The sequence below is a fragment of the Staurois parvus genome, unplaced genomic scaffold, assembly GCF_062004578.1.
Source record: "Staurois parvus isolate SC_StPar_1 unplaced genomic scaffold, SC_StPar_1.0 ptg000085l, whole genome shotgun sequence".
NCBI classification, from domain to species: Eukaryota; Metazoa; Chordata; class Amphibia; order Anura; family Ranidae; genus Staurois; species Staurois parvus.
In genome coordinates this window covers 2,102,169-2,122,699 of record NW_028317881.1, presented here as the reverse complement: position 1 = coordinate 2,122,699, position 20,531 = coordinate 2,102,169, and the positions used below count along the sequence as shown (strand labels likewise).

At 39.6% G+C, this 20,531-nt stretch overlaps 1 protein-coding gene across 4 annotated transcripts in view; it reads left to right on the top strand.

The window, feature by feature from the left end:
- TCF7 (transcription factor 7) overlaps positions 1-20,531 on the top strand; it is a 411,229-nt gene that overhangs the window by 362,162 nt on the left and 28,536 nt on the right. For 2 of the 4 annotated variants that reach the window (XM_089669955.1, XM_089669954.1), the window contains one exon: positions 12,417-12,489. The exons of the other annotated variants lie outside the window; for them this stretch is intronic. In XM_089669955.1, the coding sequence (XP_089526081.1) occupies positions 12,417-12,489 (73 nt within the window). The remainder of the gene's footprint in view (positions 1-12,416; positions 12,490-20,531) is intronic. 4 annotated transcript variants of the gene reach the window in all.

Sequence of the window (20,531 nt, the reverse complement as noted above, 5' to 3'; positions counted from 1 at the left end):
TAAGCCCATGCAGAATTGGTGGCGCAGGGCCGCATCATTCCATTGGGTGTCCCCCATCCAGCGTCTGAACTCAGAAGCATATTCCTCCGCTGCCGGGCGACCCTGTCTGAGTGAATATAGAGCCGTTTCGGCTGATGCTGCCCGCTGTGGATCATCATATAATTCTGCCATCGCGTTGAAGAAAACTGTTACTGACTCCAGATGTGGATCGTGGGTCTCCATTAGTTGGTGAGCCCAGCCCTGGGGTTCGTCTTGTAGTAAGGAGATAATGAACCCCACTTTCACCGATTCGGTAGAGAATGTCCGCGGCTGCAGGTTGAAGTATAGCTGGCACGCATTGCGAAAAGCTCTGAATTTCCCTCGATCTCCATTGAATCGTTCGGGCAATGGTACGCGGGTTCAGGTGGGGGTATCGAGACCACTGCTCTGGCAGGAGGTTCTGGCGGCTCTCCGGCCGCAGAAGGAGTAACCGGGTTCTGGGACATAGAGGCTGGTGAGGCTAGCGTCTGGATCCGGTTCTCCAGGTGTGTGTACCCCTCCTGTAGCGTTTTGACGGCTTGGGTAAGCGCCGCCAGATGTTGACATATATCCTCCAGTGGGGATGGTCGGTAATCGTGGGGGCAGCACTGTACAAAGCAGCAGACAAAGAGTAGTCGGGTCACCCGCCAGGTTCAGTAAAAGGAGTTCAGATCAATGGGGATATCCAGGAGAGAAGTCAAACGAGCCAGGGATCAGAGCAGGAGATAGTCAGCAAGGTCAGGATCAAGCAGGGCCGGCAACAAATCAAGTAGCAGGAACACACGAGCAGGAACAGGGTAATAAGACCATACGGCAACTAGAGTCTGTGCAGGGCTGGTTTAAATAGTGCGCCCTGCACAGTCATTGGTGCCAGGCGCGCGATTGCGAGTGCACATGCGCGGCTGCAGCTGCCTCGGTCCTAGCGCCTGTCAATTAGAGCGCATTGGCGTTCTGCGCATGCGCAGACCCGTGTGCCGCCGTTACTGCTGACATGGGGTGGTGACCGCTATCCATAGGTATGTAACTGTTCTTGTCTATAGCTTTAAAAAAGATATTCGTTAGAATCCCGGTGACCTGTTTAAAAAGTGTAAGATCTACAATATGTAAAAAAACAAAACCTCAGCGCTCAGGACTTCCTATTTACCATACAAAACCCCGTGAGATGCAGCTGTGCACAGGTACAAAGGACCAAAAACTTTTAACAATGAAAACCAGCGCAAACCCACATAATCAATTACATTACTCAGTGTAAAAAAACATAAATGTGCTAATAAAATTATATATAATAAATTATATATAAATTATGTTGATACAAAAATATATATATAAAATTATGAGTCCAGTGAAAACACAAAGTGACAAAAAATCAAAATGACAAAAAATCAGAAAAATCCCAGAAAATATATATATATATATATAATTAAAGTCCCGTGACAAAATTAATCAAATTAATTTACAATATATTTTCCATTTGATTCTTCCGTGTTACGGATCCCTTCACCATCCACCAGTGCAGAAATCAACATTAACCGCACTCACCAGATAATGGTGAGTCACACGCCTTTCAGGATTGTTAAGGGCTCCTGGACCCCCTTTACTTTCTCTGAGACCTCCAAGTGCTGTTTCCTCTCATATCTAGGTACCTCTTCTGCTTACTCCTCTCACCGAATCCCCCAAAGGAAAATCAGGAAGAAGAAAAGACCATAGCGTGATACCGCAGTAACTTCTCCTTAAATTAATCTCTCCAGACCACTCACATTCTTTTGCGGGATATAGCCCGCTTTTTATTCAAAACAACAGCGATTCTCTTCAAAATTGATCCACTTTTCAAGTACACCGATTATATAAGGATTATATAAGGACCCCACAGTTTAGTGTGCAGCAGGATGGCAGACCTCAGCTACAGACTCTTCTCCTTAGACTAAGATGGCCCCTTGGAACGCACCGCTCGGCGTGCGCTCCACTCACCGGAAATGACGTCAGACGACGGACCAGGCAACCGGAAGTGCGTCAACGCGTTTCGCCCCACCCACAGGGCGTTATCAAGACGCTCATTACCACTTCCCAGCCGCTTATAAAGCTTTGGGAGATCCCTCCCACTAATTCCTCTGGCACAAAAACCTGGATACAAGCATATCAATCACCACCATCCATCTGCACACCCAAGTGGGGTCCCTGTACATCGGAAGCCATTTCAAAAAATACATTACTTAAAAAATACATTGCTTCAAAAACATACTTTACTTAAAAAATATTCTTTAATATAAAAATAAATATAAAAATAAAAATAAAAATAAAAAATAAATAATAAAAAATAAAAAAATAATAAAATAAAAATAAAAATAAAAATAAATAAATATAAAAATAAAAATAAAATTAAAAATAAAAATAAAATTAAAAATAAAAATAAATAATAATAAATAAAAATAAAAGTTTAGGGAGAAAGGATATAGAGAAGAAAATTTGGCTATGTCATTAGAACAGGTTAATAAGATTAGTAGAGATGAACTTCTTAAGAAAAAAGCAAGTAAAAATAAGTTGGGGGATGTGGCTTTTATCACAGGATATTCTAAGCATTACAAATTAGTTGAAAACATAATCAAAAAATATTGGCCTATTTTGATGAGGGATGAAACGCTTGAGAAAGTGTTACCTAGTAAGCCCTTGTTTATATATAAAAAACCAACTACTTTAAGGTCTAGACTTGTTAAAAATGTTCCAGATGTACCTAAAAAATTGGTTACCTTCTTGGATAGGGTTGGCTTTTTTAAATGTGGGAGGTGTTTGGTTTGTAGAACCCTGAAAGGGGATAAAAAGAAGCAAATAAAGGTTTTTCAATCCTGTTATAATGGAGGATCCCATAAGATCAATAAATTCATATCATGTGATAGTACGCATGTGACCTATTTGCTGGAGTGCCCCTGCAAGCTCCAGTATATAGGGAGAACAACTAGGAAACTTGCCACCAGATTGGGAGAACACATTAGGAACATAAAGAAGGGGTTCAAACATCATAGTTTATCATACCATTTTAGAAGATATCATAATAGAGATCCGGCATCGTTGAAATTTTGTGGGATAGATAGAGTAGAAGTCCCATGGAGGGGAGGCAATATGGTAATAAATGTGTCCCAAAATGAAACGAAGTGGATTTACCAAATGGGTACATTGCATCCTAATGGGTTGAATGCAGATATTGATATAAATTGTTTCTTGTCGAATTGGTAATATTCAGTTATAGGTCCGTAGTGCGTGTTCATGATTAAATTTAATTATTTTTATTTTATTTTTATGTTTATGTTTATTTTTATTTTTATTTATTTTTATTTTTATTTATTTTTTATATTTTATTTATTTTTTATTTAATATTTTTTATTTTTATTTTTATTTTTATTTTATTTTAATTTTATTTTTATTTTTATTTTTATTTATTATTATTTATTTTTATTTTTAATTTTATTTTTATTTTTAATTTTATTTTTATTTTTATATTTATTTATTTTTATTTTTATTTTATTTTTTTATTTTTTATTATTTATTTTTTATTTTTATTTTTATATTTATTTTTATATTAAAGAATATTTTTTAAGTAAAGTATGTTTTTGAAGCAATGTATTTTTTAAGTAATGTATTTTTTGAAATGGCTTCCGATGTACAGGGACCCCACTTGGGTGTGCAGATGGATGGTGGTGATTGATATGCTTGTATCCAGGTTTTTGTGCCAGAGGAATTAGTGGGAGGGATCTCCCAAAGCTTTATAAGCGGCTGGGAAGTGGTAATGAGCGTCTTGATAACGCCCTGTGGGTGGGGCGAAACGCGTTGACGCACTTCCGGTTGCCTGGTCCGTCGTCTGACGTCATTTCCGGTGAGTGGAGCGCACGCCGAGCGGTGCGTTCCAAGGGGCCATCTTAGTCTAAGGAGAAGAGTCTGTAGCTGAGGTCTGCCATCCTGCTGCACACTAAACTGTGGGGTCCTTATATAATCCTTATATAATCGGTGTACTTGAAAAGTGTATCAATTTTGAAGAGAATCGCTGTTGTTTTGAATAAAAAGCGGGCTATATCCCGCAAAAGAATGTGAGTGGTCTGGAGAGATTAATTTAAGGAGAAGTTACTGCGGTATCACGCTATGGTCTTTTCTTCTTCCTGATTTTCCTTTGGGGGATTCGGTGAGAGGAGTAAGCAGAAGAGGTACCTAGATATGAGAGGAAACAGCACTTGGAGGTCTCAGAGAAAGTAAAGGGGGTCCAGGAGCCCTTAACAATCCTGAAAGGCGTGTGACTCACCATTATCTGGTGAGTGCGGTTAATGTTGATTTCTGCACTGGTGGATGGTGAAGGGATCCGTAACACGGAAGAATCAAATGGAAAATATATTGTAAATTAATTTGATTAATTTTGTCACGGGACTTTAATTATATATATATATATATATTTTCTGGGATTTTTCTGATTTTTTGTCATTTTGATTTTTTGTCACTTTGTGTTTTCACTGGACTCATAATTTTATATATATATTTTTGTATCAACATAATTTATATATAATTTATTATATATAATTTTATTAGCACATTTATGTTTTTTTACACTGAGTAATGTAATTGATTATGTGGGTTTGCGCTGGTTTTCAAGATCTACAATATGCCTGACAACAGCTTGACATGCCTAACCAGGCCTTTTTTTGTCATTGATGCAGTAAGGGCTTCTTTCTGGCACCTCAACCATGCAGCTAATTTTTGTTCAAGTGTCATATTGTGCTCCTTCAAAGCAACCACGCTGTCTTTTTCCAGAGCAACCTGTATTTTTCTTGTGGTTACCTATGGGTTTCCCTTTGTATGCCGGATAATTCTTCTGGCAGTTATGGCTGCAATCTTTCTTGGTCTACCTGACCTTGGCTTAGTATCAAGAGATCCCTGAGCTTCCACTTCTTAATAGGTGATTTAATAGTACTGATTGACATATTCAAGTCTTTGGACATCTTTTTATGTCGTTTTCCATCTTTATAAAGTTCCATTACCTTGTTACGCAGGATTTTTGATAGTTTTTTTCTGATCCCCATGGCTCAGTATCTAGCCTAGTCAGTGCTTTCATGTAAGAGCTAACAAACTCATTGACTATTTATACACTGACACTGATTGCAATTTCAAAAGCCACAGATGTGGGACATTAACCTCTAATTGGCATTTTAACCCATGTGTGTCACCTTGTGTGTCTTTACCAAGGCCAAACATTCCAGGGTATGTAAATTTTTGGTCATGGCCATTTGGGTGATTTCTGTTATTATTATTTAAAAAGGAGCCAAACAACTATTTGATAATACATGGCTTCATATGATCATCATCCCTGAATAAAAGCGCTTTTTTTGCCCTGATCAGTCATATTTTCATTATCAATGCCAAAATGTCACAAGGGTATGCAAACTTTTGAGCACAACTGTATATACATACACTCATATATATACACATGATTTTGCATTTCCGGGTAGGGGGGGCGCCAGTGATTACCGAGGATCTTTGACAGGGAGGAGGACTGTTTTGTTTACTAACAGTTCTCCTCCCTGTCAGCTCGGGCACACTGCTTTGGATGGCTGTGCACAGTGCAGCCATCCAAAGCAGTGTGCTTACAGTGAAGCACACTGACACGGCCCCCTAGTAAAACACTCCCTGCACACAGTTAACTCTTTGATCGACCCTTGTGTTAATCCCTTCCTGCCCAGTGCCATTAGTACAGTGTCAGTGCTTTTTTTTTTTCAGCACTGATCACTGTATTGGTGTCATTGACACCAAGTTAGTTCCCCCCAGTGTCAGAATGTCTGCCGCAGTCCCGCTATGAGTCGCTGATCGCCGCCATTACTAGTGAAAGAAATAAAAAATTTCAGTATCTATACCGCCATTTGTAAATCCTATAACTTTCACGTAAACCAATTAATTTTACTGTATTGGGATTTATTTTAGCAAAGACATGTAGCAGAATAGATTTTGACCTAAATTTATGACGAAATTTGATTTTTTTTTTAAATTTTACTGGACATGTTTAATAGCAAAAAGTAAAAAATAATTTTTTTTAATCAAAATTGTCGGCCTTTTTTTTAATAGTGCAAGCAATAAAAAACGCACAGGCGATCAAATACCACTGAAAGAAAGCTCAATTTGTGGGGAAAAAAAGGACGTAAATTTAATTTGGGTGCAGCGTTGCATGACTGCACAATAGTCAGTTAAAATAACACACCGCCGTAAAGCAAAAATTGGCCTGGTCAGAAAGAGGGGTAAATCCTCAGGAGGGCAAGTGGTTGTTTATGGCTGATCAGTGTATATAATACACTACATATAAACAAGCACACTTACCTGTGTCCACGCTGCCTTTCCGCCTTCTGCATCCTTTCTCAGGCTGCCTTGGCGCAGCCGGTGTCCCTGCTACTGCAAGGTCAATTTGAAAATTGTTGTCCTGTGCATCACAAGATCTCAGGGATAAATTAATTTTTTTTTAAATAGCAAGTTAATGCTGTACTGTGCATACACAAGATGAAGTGCATGACATCATGTGCTTTGTGCTGCGTATACATAGTATCATAATACTGCTTAAGGCTGAGTATGTAGGCCTTTTACTAGTTGGCCCTTTACTAATCTTGAGTTAGTTACGGAGGGCATAGAGAAGCCTAATTTAAATACCTTCTTGCTCTATGTAATTGGAATGCCCTGGTCCTTAATGGGAATAATAGCCCCAAATGATCCACAATGGCTCAAAAATAATATTGTCCAGAAATATTTAGACAAAATAAAAGTAAATAAAACATCGGAACCAGATGGTGTACACCCGAGGGTTCTCAAAGAGCTGAGCTCTATTATATCTAAGACATTGTTTCAAATTTATAGTGACTCTTCAATGACTGGCATGATACCAGTTTTTTTTTCTCCTTCCTCTGGATCAACTGTGGTTTAAGGATTGGGTATGTTGAGATTTTCTATTTGTGTTTTTTTTTAACTGGTTGAACTAGACTGGCTTCAGAAAAAGAAAATGCGCCTTTTGGCATGGTCCAGTCAGAACAGACCTTAACTTCATGGAGATGCTGTGGAATGACCTTGAGAGCCATTCACACCAGACATTCTACCAGTGTGTCTGGGCTGAAGATGTTTTGTGCAGAGGAATGGTCAAAAATTTCTCCTGAATGTTGTGCAGGTCTGATCTAGAGCTACCAAAAGTTTGCTTGAAAGTGTTACTAAACCCACAAAAGTAAAATCAGTCTGTATGTGGAACCTCAGGGGTTAATCCTCTGCATTGTGTAAAAATGCTGTTTGATCCTGACTTCTCTGATCTTCCCCTGCTTCCTGTGCACCCTGCTTATCTCCTGATGAGACCTATCGTGTGAAGACACTGCACATGCTCAGTTTGGTGTGTATTGCTAGAAAGGGGGGGGGTTTGTTTGTTTTTAAATGCTTGGGAGAGTGCATGTAATCAGCACAGGGCCAATCAGCACTGTCTAGACAGAGGTCAGGGGTTCTGCATCCTCCTAGAGAAGAAAGAAGGCTCCTCCTACAAGCTTTAACCAGTGCTCGGCTGGACACTGATAGAAGTCGCAAGACTGCTCTAACTGCTGATGAGAAAAGTTATAGCAGTTTATATTTACTAAAATAATTGCATTTCCATGTAGAGTGTACTGTGGGAGACCAAAGATAGTGAATGTGGGGTCCTGGGTTTAGGAACACTTGAAGTCATTTGCTGACAAAGGAGGTCTGAGCAGCTATTAACTGTTTAATGTTTAATGGGTGTGTTCAATACAGACATGAGAAATTAAAATGGTTTGTGTGTTATCAGCTTAAACTCATTGTGCTTATCTATTATTGTGACTTAGATGCGGATCAAACCACATTTTATGGCAAATTAATGCAGAAAAGCAGTTTATTCCAGGGGTTTATATACTTTTTTGCCACTGTAAGTAAACCAAATTTTTTTCTAGTCAGTGTTAGGATGATTTCACATCAGTATACAGTGATGCATGCTAATGTGAAATTTAGTAAAAGGGGGGAAAGGTCCACTTTATGATCTGCTTGGAAGTTGGAGACCTCGTGTAAGAACGTTATTCCACTATTTAACTTGGTGTCATCTGCAAACAAAGAAATGGTACTCTTAATACCAAACCCTATATCATTTATATATAGGTTAAATAGCAAGGGTCACAACACTGAACCTTGGGGCACACCACTAATAACCTTAGACTATTCAGAGTATGAATCATTAATCGCTACTCTCTGAAAATGGTCTATTTTTCAGTTTTCCATCCTTTTAAAAAATATTTTTTTTTAAGCCTATAGACTTTATCTTACCCATTAGTCGTGTGTGGGGAACTATGTCAAACACTTTGTAAGTATACTATATCCACAGCCACTCTTTTGTGTACGTTTTTGCTTACTACCTCAAAAGAAAGCTGATTTGTCTGACCATCCATGCTGCCTATTGCTTATATAATTTTCTAGCAAAAACTGTGTGGTCTTTCAAACTTCCAAGACTCTTCCTGACTATAGAAGTTAAACTAGCCAGTCTTTAACCATTTGCCTACCGTGCACTCTTACTCCCTTCTTGCCCAGGCCAATTTTCAGCTTTCAGCGCTGTCGCACTTTGAATGACAATTGCGCAGTCTTGCAACACTGTACTCATATGAAATTTTTAGCATTTTTTTTCACACAAATAGAGCTTTCTTTTGGTGGTATTTAATCACCACTGGGTGTTTTATTTTTTTGCACTATAAACAAAAAGAGCAAAAAATTTGAAAAAAAAAAGTTTTTTTTTTGTTTCTATTATAAAATTTTGCAAACAGGTAATTTTTGCTCCTTCGCTGATGTGTGTTGATGAGGCTGTTGATAGGCACTGATGGGGTTGCACAGATAAGTGGCACTGATGAGGCGGCACTGGTGGGCATTGATGAGGGGGCACTGATGATGCTGCACCGGGTGACACTTATGGGCGCAACTGCTTGTACAGCACTGATGGGTGGCACTGATGGCCACTGGATTATGTAACTATGAGCAAAAAGAAGGGCAACCAAACTGATAAGAGGCATGGAGGAGGTCAGCTATGAGGAAAGATTAGACAAACTGAATTCATTCTCTATTGAGAAGAGGGGGCAATATGATCAACATGTATAAATACATCAGTGGTTCATATTGTGAACTCAGTATAGAGTTATTCACCTTGAGGTCATCACAGAGGACAAGGGGGCACTCTTTATGTTTGGAGGAAAAGAAATTTAATCTCCAAAATACGGAAAGGTTTCTTCACAGTAAGCTGTGAAAATGTGGAATAGTCTCCCCGAAGAGTTGGTCCTGGCCAGCTCAGTAGATTGCTTTAAAAAAGGCCTAGATTCTTTTCTGGATACACAGAATAACTGGTTACTGAAGTTGATCCAGGGAATAAAGTTAGGTAAAGTTGATCCAGGGAATATCTGATTTCCTCTCAGGGGATCAGGAAGGAATTTTTTCCCCTGCAGGAGCAAATTGGATCATGCTTTGCTGGGTTTTTTGCCTTCCTCTGGATCAACTGTGGGTATAGGATTATAACTTTTTTATAACTTTTTTCGGATGGACTTTTGTCTTTTTTTTTCAGCCTGACTAACTATGTAACTGGTGGGTGGCACTGCTGGGCACTGATCATCAGTGCCCTGATGATCAGTGCCGATCTGTTCTGTCACATTTGCTGGGTATCGGCAGTACTTTCCTCACGCTGTGACAGAAGGATATTTTACCTCATAGGATGCAGCGATCACTGAGATCTTCAGGTGCGCACTGTTGGGATGCCATATGACGCCCTCCCAGAACTGGACAACCGTGCTGTAGCCGTCATTCGTCTATAACGCAGTTAGCAAGTGGTTAATTACTTAACCGCTAAGTTCACCTATGCAACATTTCACATGTTCCACCTCTATTTAGGGCTCCTCCCTCCTCTATTCCTGATTTCTCCCCCCCATGACAGCAGGCAGGGGACCTTCTCCGTGTACCCACTGTCACAATTTAAAAACAGCGTGGCTGTACAGGACTCCACCCACACAGCCACGTCATTCATTCACGGACTTCTGTGCATTATTAAACTACAAGTACTGTTGACCACTGCCACTGACAGCTTGTAGTTCCTAATGAAGGCACTGGTGAATGTTCTTAGTTCATTAATTCTTCCTGCCATATCAGAGGTACAGGTAGACAATGTACTGAGAGTCTGCAGGATCCTGGAATTATACCTGCCATTTTCTGATCATGGGTGCAATGCTTTACAGGCTATGGTATAAAAAAAACTGAATTTTTTTTACCTGCAAAAAATATTTTTTTATTTAATTTTTAAAATAAAACGTGAACTTATCCCTTAATAAAAACTTTACTCCTTTTTTAAATATTGGCATGATGTTGGCCTTGCGCCAGTCTACTGAACCAGTTATTTAAAGAGTCCCTAACAATTGGACACAGTGGCTTCAATAATGGATAAGCTCAGTTGGATAAGAAACATTGGTGTAAGCTGTCTGGTCCAGGTGCTTTATTCACCTTTTATTTTGTCTAAATGTTTCTAAAACTGATCGATTTTTAGCCGCATGGTTTTTTGAAGGTTACATCAATACTATCTTCATTATGGTCTTGAGCTTCCCCATTTTTAGTTGTATATACACAGAGCTGAAGATATTTAATAATTTTGCCCTCTCTTTGTCCTCCATCACCAACTTGGAATATTTGTAAAGGACCTACATGCTCAGATCTGACCTTTTTTTCTATGGGTCGATCTGAAGAATTTTTCGGGTTTGTCCTACTCTGTTTCACAACCTGTCAGTTGTATTGAATATTTGCAGCTTTGATTTCCCATTTTACATATTTTGTTAAAGTGCTACTAAACCCATATTATTAAAAACCTGTAAATCAATGCTGTATTACATGCTGTTCATACTAACTCAGTTACTGTTAGATTAATTTTCTGTATTCTGAAAAAAAAAAAAAAAACCTGGTTGATTCTGCTGTTCGGCATCTTCCCCTTCTGTCCATGTCCCCAATTAAGCTAGGAATTTTTCGAGGCAATGTTAGCAGCTCTGTCCATGTTCAGTTTTCAGTGAGTTTCTATTTTCAGCATTTCCTTTCTATCACATCTGAGCAGCCCATGTGGCTATAGAGTAACGCATGTGGGCATATACACAGTGGTAAATGACAGCCCACTCCCTTCCTCCCTCCTCCATGCCCACTAAGCAGCTAAATACAATGGGGGTGGGATATTACATGTAGATTGATGGAGGCGTCACCTCCCTCTTATTCTAAGACATAAGCTGGGATCGGGAAGGAATTTTTTCCTTTGCTGGAGTAAATTGGATCATGCTTTATTGGGGGGGTTTTTTGCCTTCCTCTAGATCAGTCTTTCTCAACCAGGGTGTCTTGAGGTTTCTTAAGGGTGCCTTGGCAAAATGTCTAAAAATTTCCCAAAACTTGTGATTTACACACAGTCACAGGTTTTCATTGTGCACCATTACGACCTTCTGGCCACCGGCATCCTAACAACCAATTACATCATCAGTTGAAAAGAAGGATGTCAGCTGCATGCACAGCACCCTAGTTTGACCCTCCCCTGCCCCTCTCCATCAGTGCTGGGGTCACATTAGCTTAGTGATGGAGAAAAACTGAGGGAGAAGAGAAACACTGAAATACTACTCAGTACCAGTGTGCAAAAGTGTATTTGCTTTGGAAGAATAAATTACCTCTAATTTGCTTTGGAAGAATAAATTACCTCTAATGTTGGGTGTCATGCATGTGTGGATGTTGCTCGGTTATTTAAAATTATTAGAATAGTTTTTCACCTTTTAGAATGGGGTGCCTCAAGACTGTCCACAATTTTAAAGGGTCCTTCGGGACTATCCATAATCTTAGAGAGTGCCTTGACTGAAAAAAGGTTGAGAAACACTGCTCTAGATCAACTGTGGGTGATGGATGGTGTAAATGGAGATTTTCTATTTGTGTGTTTTTTTTTTCTGCTGGTTGAACTGGATGTCTTTATTTTTTTTTTTCCAGCCAGATTAACTATGACTGATATTTGATGTACTGTATGTTGCTTGCTGCTGAATTTGCAGCCCTTTGTAAATTTACCTATTGTAAGATGGCTCAATCTAACTGACTTGTGAGATATATAAAAGTTTGACCATAGAAGCAGACACCTGTGTTAGAGACCAATATGCATAGATAAATAAAGTGTAAAATTTCACCTGTGTTTTCACATTTCCATCCTCGGAGAAAGGTATGTATTAGTGGTAAGTGTTCTGTCTTTTTTGCTGACACTTGCATCATTTTGTCTATACCTTCAAGTTTCAAGTGGCTAAATATATGTTGCATCTCTTCTTTCCTTTTTTTGCGTGCCTCTGCCTCCCCCCTGCGCATGTTTCTATACTCAGACCCTGGCTCTCCTAAGAAATGCAGAGCTCGCTTTGGCCTCAACCAACAAACGGACTGGTGCGGCCCATGCAGGTGTGTATGAAGGACAATCTTGTCTGCTTTCTTTTTTTGCTTTCCTTTCTCCAGTCTTCTGCATGCTCTTATCTAACATGCTTGCTGGTCTTGTAGTGATTATTGCCTGCTACATGTCAATGCATGCATAGAATGCCATGTATGTTCTACTGAATGCAATGATCATTTTTCACATCTAAATAACTGTGGTATAAATGTCTATACTGCACAACATACGTTAGACAGATGTACAAGGAGGATGCATGGCTACAGTGGCACCGTAAATCCAAACAGATATAGATGCTAGAACTTCATTGTATAGTTAGTGGGTGGTTAAACATTACTTGCCAGGACCCCTTTTTCAAGGTGACAAACATATGCCATACATGTTGCACAGGATAAATTGTGCTAACCGCCTATATCAGTGAGCATGGGTATAGAGTGTAGCAAATTCTTCCTTAGACTTTTGACTTTCATTCTTATGTTGGATTGTGGCTTGAGGATGGTACAGTCATACTATATGGATTGTATACAGTCAGTGGTGGTTAGCACTGTAACCGCTTTAGCTCTTATACTTATATTCAGCAATAACATTGTCATTACTTAAGATAGCTTAGTAATAACCAAACAAGACTTTCTTTTGGGAGTATTGTCTTGCAAAAATTATTTAATTTTTTATGCAATTTATTGATCCAAAATGTCACAACTAAAAAAAGGCACTATTTAATTTTTTGAGCAGTGTTTACAAAAAAAAAAAAAATTACTGTACATAAAAAGTATATATTTTATTCTGAAATTGTTCTGTTCAAAATGTCGCTAAAATTATGTTTCTAGTACAAAGCATTGCTAGAGATAAACTAAATGAAAAAAACTCATCCCTTTGCTCTGCAGATGCATGGAACAGATTAGATACAAAAGTAACAATGTTACTTTGAATCTCTCTAGCTACAATCTTTATAGTAGACTGTATCAGGGGGTCTGTGAATTGGACAGCAATAGTTATAGGCCCCCTTTCCCACTATGTACTACAGAGTTGTCCAACTAATTTCATCAGGGGGCTCATCAGCATTATGGTTGCCGGTTGTATCTGTAGGACTATATAAATATATACAGGGTTTTTTTTTCTCAGAATAGGTACAGGAACTCAACTACGCCACCCCGCCAAACTGCATAGAATGGTGGGTGTGGCCAAATTGCACTGTGGGAGGGTCTTAAAGGGATAATCAATACTAGGAGTGTCAAGAAACCTATAATCTAATCCTGTGACAATTCCCCTTATAAAGGGGAGGGGGGCTGCTAGCAAAGAAAAGTTGTCCCACTAAAAAGATATGTACTACAATAGGTACATTGCTACACCTCCCCAAAAAAAACACCAATATTTCATACAAAACTAAATACAAATTAATATTAAATGCTGGCGATTTAATGTGTAATCACGACTCCTGGTGTAAAGTAGAAGGTGGCAGATGGCTCACTCCCTCCACAGCCCTCATTTCTCAACCCCCCCCCCCCCCTCAAAAGCTTCCTCATATCTCACCTACCTGGACGAGCTCTGGTACCTCCTGGCAGTGTAGGCAGCTCTGCCTTTCTCACTTGCAGGGAGATCACTGCTTGGCATCCCTGCACCCAGGCACAGATGGGGATCACAGTGCAACTTATCATGTGATGTCCTATCCCGCACTGCACCTGCATCTCCCTTGTCCATGTCGTGAATGCATGGCAAGCAGGGACCTGTGAGAGCCACAGAGAGGAAAGCTCTTCTATGTGTCAAATGAAAGCGGGTAGTGAGGTCGTGAGCCTGAGGTGGCGGAGCTCCATGTTCCAGCTGAAAAAAAGCCCTGGGTGCAAGGGCCACATGAAATGGCTTGACGGGCCCGGACATGTGTGATGTAGTATATCGTGTGTACATGTACAGCATCTCACAGAAGTGAGTACACCCCTCACATTTTTGTAAATATTTCATTATATCTTTTCATGTGTCAACACTGAAGAAATAACATGTTGCTACACTGTAAAGTAGTGAGTGAACAGTTTGTATACCAGTGTAAATTTGTTGTCCCCTCAAAATAACTCAACACACAGCCATTAATGTCTAAACCGCTGGCAACAAAAGTGAGTACCTAAGTGAAAATGTCCAAATTGGGCCCAAAGTGTCAATATTTTGTGTGGCCACCATTATTTTCCAGCACTGCCTTAACCCTCTTGGGCATGGAGTTCACCAGAGTTTCACAGGTTGGTGGATGTTAGAGACCTTGCGCTCCTCCACCTTCCCTTTGAGGATGCCCCACAGACACAATACCGTTTAGGTCTGGAGACATGCTTGGCCAGTCCATTATCCTTACCCTCAGCTTTTTTTTTAGCAAGGCAGTGGTTGTCTTGGAGGCGTGCTTGGGGTCGTTATTTTGTTGGAATACTGCCCTGCGGCCCAGTCTCCGAAGGGAGGGGATCATGCTCTGCTTCAGTATGTCACAGTACATGTTGGCATTCATGGTTCCCTCAATGCACTGTAGCTCCCCAGTGCCGGCAGCACTCATGCAGCCTCAGACCATGACACTCCCACCACCATGTTTAACTGTATGCAAGACACACTTGTCTTTGTACTCCTCACGAGTATGCTGCCACACACACTTGACACCATCTGAACCAAATCAGTTTATCTTGGTCTCATCAAGACCACAGGACATGATTTCAGTAATCCATGTCCTTAGTCTGCTTGTCTTCAGCAAACTGTTTGCGGGCTTTCTTGTGCATCATCTTTAGAAGAGGCTTCCTTCTGGGATCACAGCTGTGCAGATCAATTTGATGCAGTGTGCGGCGTATGGTCTGAGCACTGACAGGCTGACCCCCCACCCCATTCAACCTTTGCAGCACTCATACATCTATTTCCCAAAGACAACCTCTGGATATGACTGTGAGCACATGCACTCAACTTCTTTGGTCAACCATGGCAAGGCCTGTTCTGAGTGGAACCTGTCCTGTTAAAGCACTGTATGGTCTTGGCCTCCGTGCTGCAGCTCAGTTTCAGGGTCTTGGCAATCTTCTTATAGCCTAGGCCATCTTTATGTAGAACAACAATTTTTTTTTTTTTCAGATCCTCAGAGAGTTCTTTGCCATGAGATGCCATGTTGAACTTCCAGTGACCAGTATGAGAGAGTAAGAGCGATAACACCAAATTTAACAGACCTGCTCCCCATTCACACCTGAGACCTTGTAACACGAGTCACATGACACCGGGGAGGGAAAATGGCTAATAGGTCCCAATTTAGACATTTTCAATTAGGGGTGTACTCACTTTTGTTGCTAGCGGTTTAGACATTAATAGCTGTGTGTTGAGTTATTTTGAGGGGACGGCAAATTTACACTGTTATACAAGCTGTACACTCACTACTTTACATTGTAGCAAAGTGTAATTTCTTCAGTGTTGTCACATGAAAGGATATAATTAAATATTTACAAAAATGTGAGGGGTGTACTCACTTCTGTGAGATACTGTATTTTTGTGCACAGGGCAGCCTAGTAATTTCAATGAGCTACCCAACACATGGCAAAGAAGCTCAAGCATCATTTTGAACTATGCATGTTTTTAGCTGTATATTTTGCCACATTTGTCAGTTTTTGGCATGCAAAACTAAGTTTTTCTTGCCAAGTTTGGGATGCCCTTAACATTGAATGGCACCACAAGCACAACATGTGTTTCTTGTGAATTTTGCATACTTTCATGTTCTACTGTATTGTGAATGCAACCTAATAACTGCTGTATTTACACAGCAAACCTAGGCTTTGACTTTGAGAACCAGGAATTGCTGACGAGTGTGAGGTGGGAAATGCTGGGTAGGGGGTGGATGTGGGGACAGAAGTACTGTATGTACTTACACCCACCCTGTATACTTTGATGGAATTTTTGGGGGGTTTGTATAGCATACCCAGTGTCCACAACTCAGTAAGCTGTGCAGCATGTATGTCTTTCAAAAATTCCTAAAGGGATCCTGTGCTATTCTGAAATTACACCTTTTGGTTTTGTCTGGTTAAAGTTTTGCCACATGCATTGGAGTGCTTGCTACTTTGTGTTTCTCTCCATATTTAAATTGCACTTACAAGGATCAGTTGGTGTTTCCTCTGATGCTGTATAGAGGAAAAGGAAGTTCAAATGTATTTAATGGTTTTATTAAGCTGCTTTTGTTTTTGTAAGAATTTTTTATTTTTGTGTCAGTAGGATAGTCAAAGTAGTGGGTAAGGGATGGGCAACAAATGGGTAGAACTGTCTCTAGCAAGAGATTTCCAATTTCCATTGAAACCCTATTCTTAAAGGCAAAAGCTAGTGAGAAAATTTACAGCAGTAGCCTTGCTGACGTGAATCTGACATTTTACAATTAACCCTAAGTCTTTAACCTAAGACCTAACTCCATAAACATTTACTTCTTAAGCCCTCAACATTGACCATAAACGTAACACTAGAACAACCCATAAAACTGTGTACTTGCCTTGTTAGGGTTGGAAAGACCTGTGCCAAAATCTGCCTCACCAACATCTCAGCATTGATTCAGAATTATTTTTTTCAGATTCTGTTTATATCTCCTTTTGTTAGCAAGCCTAAAACCCAACTGTAAATATTCATTATGACAAAACCTTAAAGGTTATATTGGTCATATATTGCCTTGCCTCATTTTTAAGTTTAAGTAGGAACACTTAGGATTGGTTCACACTAGTGCAACTCTAAAGTCACACTATTTCGAGTCCGACTTTGCAGTGCGATTTTCATGCGACTTAATTGCACTCTATGGCACTCAAGTCAAAAGAAAGTTGCATCAGAGTAGTGCAGGAACCTTTTTTCTTTTTTTTCTTTTTTTTTATGCTGCAAGTTTAGTTGCATAAATTGGAACGGGTGCCATTGAAATAAATGGGTTTCAACTTATCATGCAACTTTATTTGGAAGTCGCACGAATGTAAACCGCGCCTTAGTATCCAAACAGTAAAATACTAAAAACATCACAGCCAGGATGCAACTAAAAATACAATATTTTAATGTCCAGACAAGCTCTAGCTTATCATATATATCAAATCTGTATTTCACTAAGCTAGAACCATATACCGTGGCAAGAAAAAATGAACCATTTGAAATTTACTGGCTTTATGCAGCAAAAATGTGATCTGATCCTCTAAGTGACAAAAATAGACACATTATGCTTAAGTGTATGACATGCAAACAATTCTACTTTCTCGTGTCTTTATTAAGTAAACTCATTAAATATTCACAGCGCTGGAGGAAAAAGTAAGTGAACCACTAGACAAGTACTTCAATGAAAGCTAATTGGAGTCAGTAGTTTGCACACCTGGAGTCCAATTAATGAAATGAGTTTGGATGTGTGGTGTAGTGTGTGTGTAATGATGAAAGACACTAATATTTTAAGATTGCTAAGAAGCATCAGCTGATGTAAGCTATGCCTCACTGAAAAGAGCTCTCTGAAGACATGATCAAGAGTGGTTGATCTACATAAGGCTAGAAAGGGATACAAAGCAATCTTAAATGTTTAAATTGGTTGTAAAGGCAAACAGTTTTTTTACCTTAATGCATTCTCTGTATTAAGGTTAAAAAAACCTTTCAATGTCCATTTTCCCCAGCCCCTCTTAAATACTTACCTAAGCCTGATCTCATTCCAGCGTTGCTCTTTCTCTCTCTCCTTACAGGGCATGACGACAGGAACAGGAGCCATTGGCTCTTGCTGCTGTCAACCAAATGCTGGGCTGTGTGTGTCAATAGGCGCACACAGCCCGTCTCAGAATCAAACCTGTGCATAATCCCCCAGCTTGCTATGGGGGCAGACACAGAAGAGGAGATTGGAGTGCTGATGGGGGGATCCCAGAAGATGAGGTTTGGAGCTGCTCTGTGAAAAGTATAAGGTTAAAATACTATGTTTGTTGTTTTAAGAAAAAAAGATACCTTTACAACTATTTTAAGTATCCATTGGTCAACAAACAAATTGTTTATAAATAGAATCAGTTTAGTACTGTGGCTACCTTTCCCAGAAGTGATTGCCCAGCCAAGATGACTCTCAAGGCACAATGTAGAATCCTCATTAGGGTTGAAAATAACCCATAAGTAACCGCTAAAGGCTTGAAGACATCACTTGAACTGGCAGACATCCCTGTTCATGAGTCTTTGAACAAGCAGGGTGCCCATGACAGAATATCATAGAGGAAGCTGCTGCTCGTCAAAAAAACATTGCCACATGCCTGAATTTTGCCAAAGAGCACTTTGGCAAACCGCAGCTCTACTAGATAGATATTTTATGAACTAATGAAACAAAAGTGCACGTAGTGCACTGCCTCACTACCTCTGCTTGGAATAAACGTCCAATGCAGTGAGCCAGTCAACAGTAAATAGCTTCAAACATGCTTAGGACAAGCATAGATCTATACTCAGACAAAAAGAGTAAGCAAATAAAAAAAACAAAAAAAAACGGGCAGACTCGATGGACCACTCAGTCTTTTTCTGCTGTCACTTTTCTATGTTTCTAGTCATGGCAGCCTTGCATGCTACCTGCAGACAATTGTATAACTCTCCAGCCCTTCACAAACAAAATGCCTTTTTGCTACAGCCAAATATTTAAAATTTTGACTCATCAGTCCATAGCACCTGCTGTCATTTTGCTGCACCCCAGTTCCTATGTTTTCATGTATAGGAAATGGAAACAAGGCTAAGTGAATCAACTATGCATGAAAACATAGTAACTGCAGTGCAGAAAAATGTCAGCCAGTGCTCTGGACTGATGAATCAAAATTTTTAATTTTTAACTGTAGCAAAAGGCAGTTTGTTAAGGGCTGGAGAGTAGTGCAATAATGAGTGTCTGCAGGCAACGGTGAAGCATTGTAGATGTTTTTTGCAAGTTTGGGGCTGAATTTCCACAAATGGAGTTGAGATATGGTCAGGATTAATTAATCATTGCTGAGACATAAAGGCAGATACTTATACATCATACCATACCATCAGAGTGGCATGTGAGTGGCGGTAAATGTATTCTGCAGCAGGACAATGAGCCCAAACATTGTATTGAATTCTATTCAGTGTAAAGAACAACAAGGAGTCCTGAAAGTAATGGTTTGGCTCCCACAGAGCCCTGGTCTTAACATCATCAATTCTGCCTGGGATTACATGAAGAGACAGAAGGATTTAAGGCAGCCTACATCCACATAGGATCTGTAGTTCGTTCTCCAAGATATTTGGAACAACCTATCTGCCGAGTTCCTTCAAAAACTGTGCGCAAGTGTACCTAAAAGAATTGATGCTGTTTTGAAGGCAAAGTGAGGTCACACCAAATTTTTGATTTGGTTTGGATTTCTCTTCTGTTCATTTACTTTCCATTTTGTTAATTGATAAAAAAAAACTATTAAAGTTTTCACAAATAGGTAGGTGTAAAGAAAATCCTGTAAAGAATACTTGACTTTTTGTACAGTACTCTGTGTGTGTGTATATGTATATACAGTTGTGTTCAGAATAATAGCAGTCAGACATCACTAACCTGATCAATCACTGTTTTTGGTAGAAATAATAATTTTACATGGCAAATAATTTACTAGCAGGTATAGTAGAGTAATAGAAATCCAACAGACCCAACAGTCATGACATGCATGCTGCTGATTCTGTGTAATTGAATCACTAATTGAAAGGGGCATATTCAAAATAATAGCATTGTGGAGTTCTATTAGTGAGGTCATTCATTCTTTGAAAAACATTATTGCCCTTATTTAAGGAAGGAAGGCAGCAAATGTTGTACATGCTGGTTACAGTGCATTTCTCTCAGAAATTCTGAGGAAAATGGGTCGTTCCAGACATTGTTCAGAAGAACAGCGTACCTTGATTAAAAAGTTGATTGGAGAGGGGAAAACATATAAAGAAGTGCAGAAAATGATAGGCTGCTCAGCTAAAATGATTGCAAATGCTTTAAAATGGCAACCAAAGCCTGAAAGACGTGGAAGAAAGCGAAAAACTACCATTCGAATGGATAGAAGAATAGCCACAATGGCAAGGACTCAGCCAACAATCGGCTCTAGGAAGATCAAAGAAG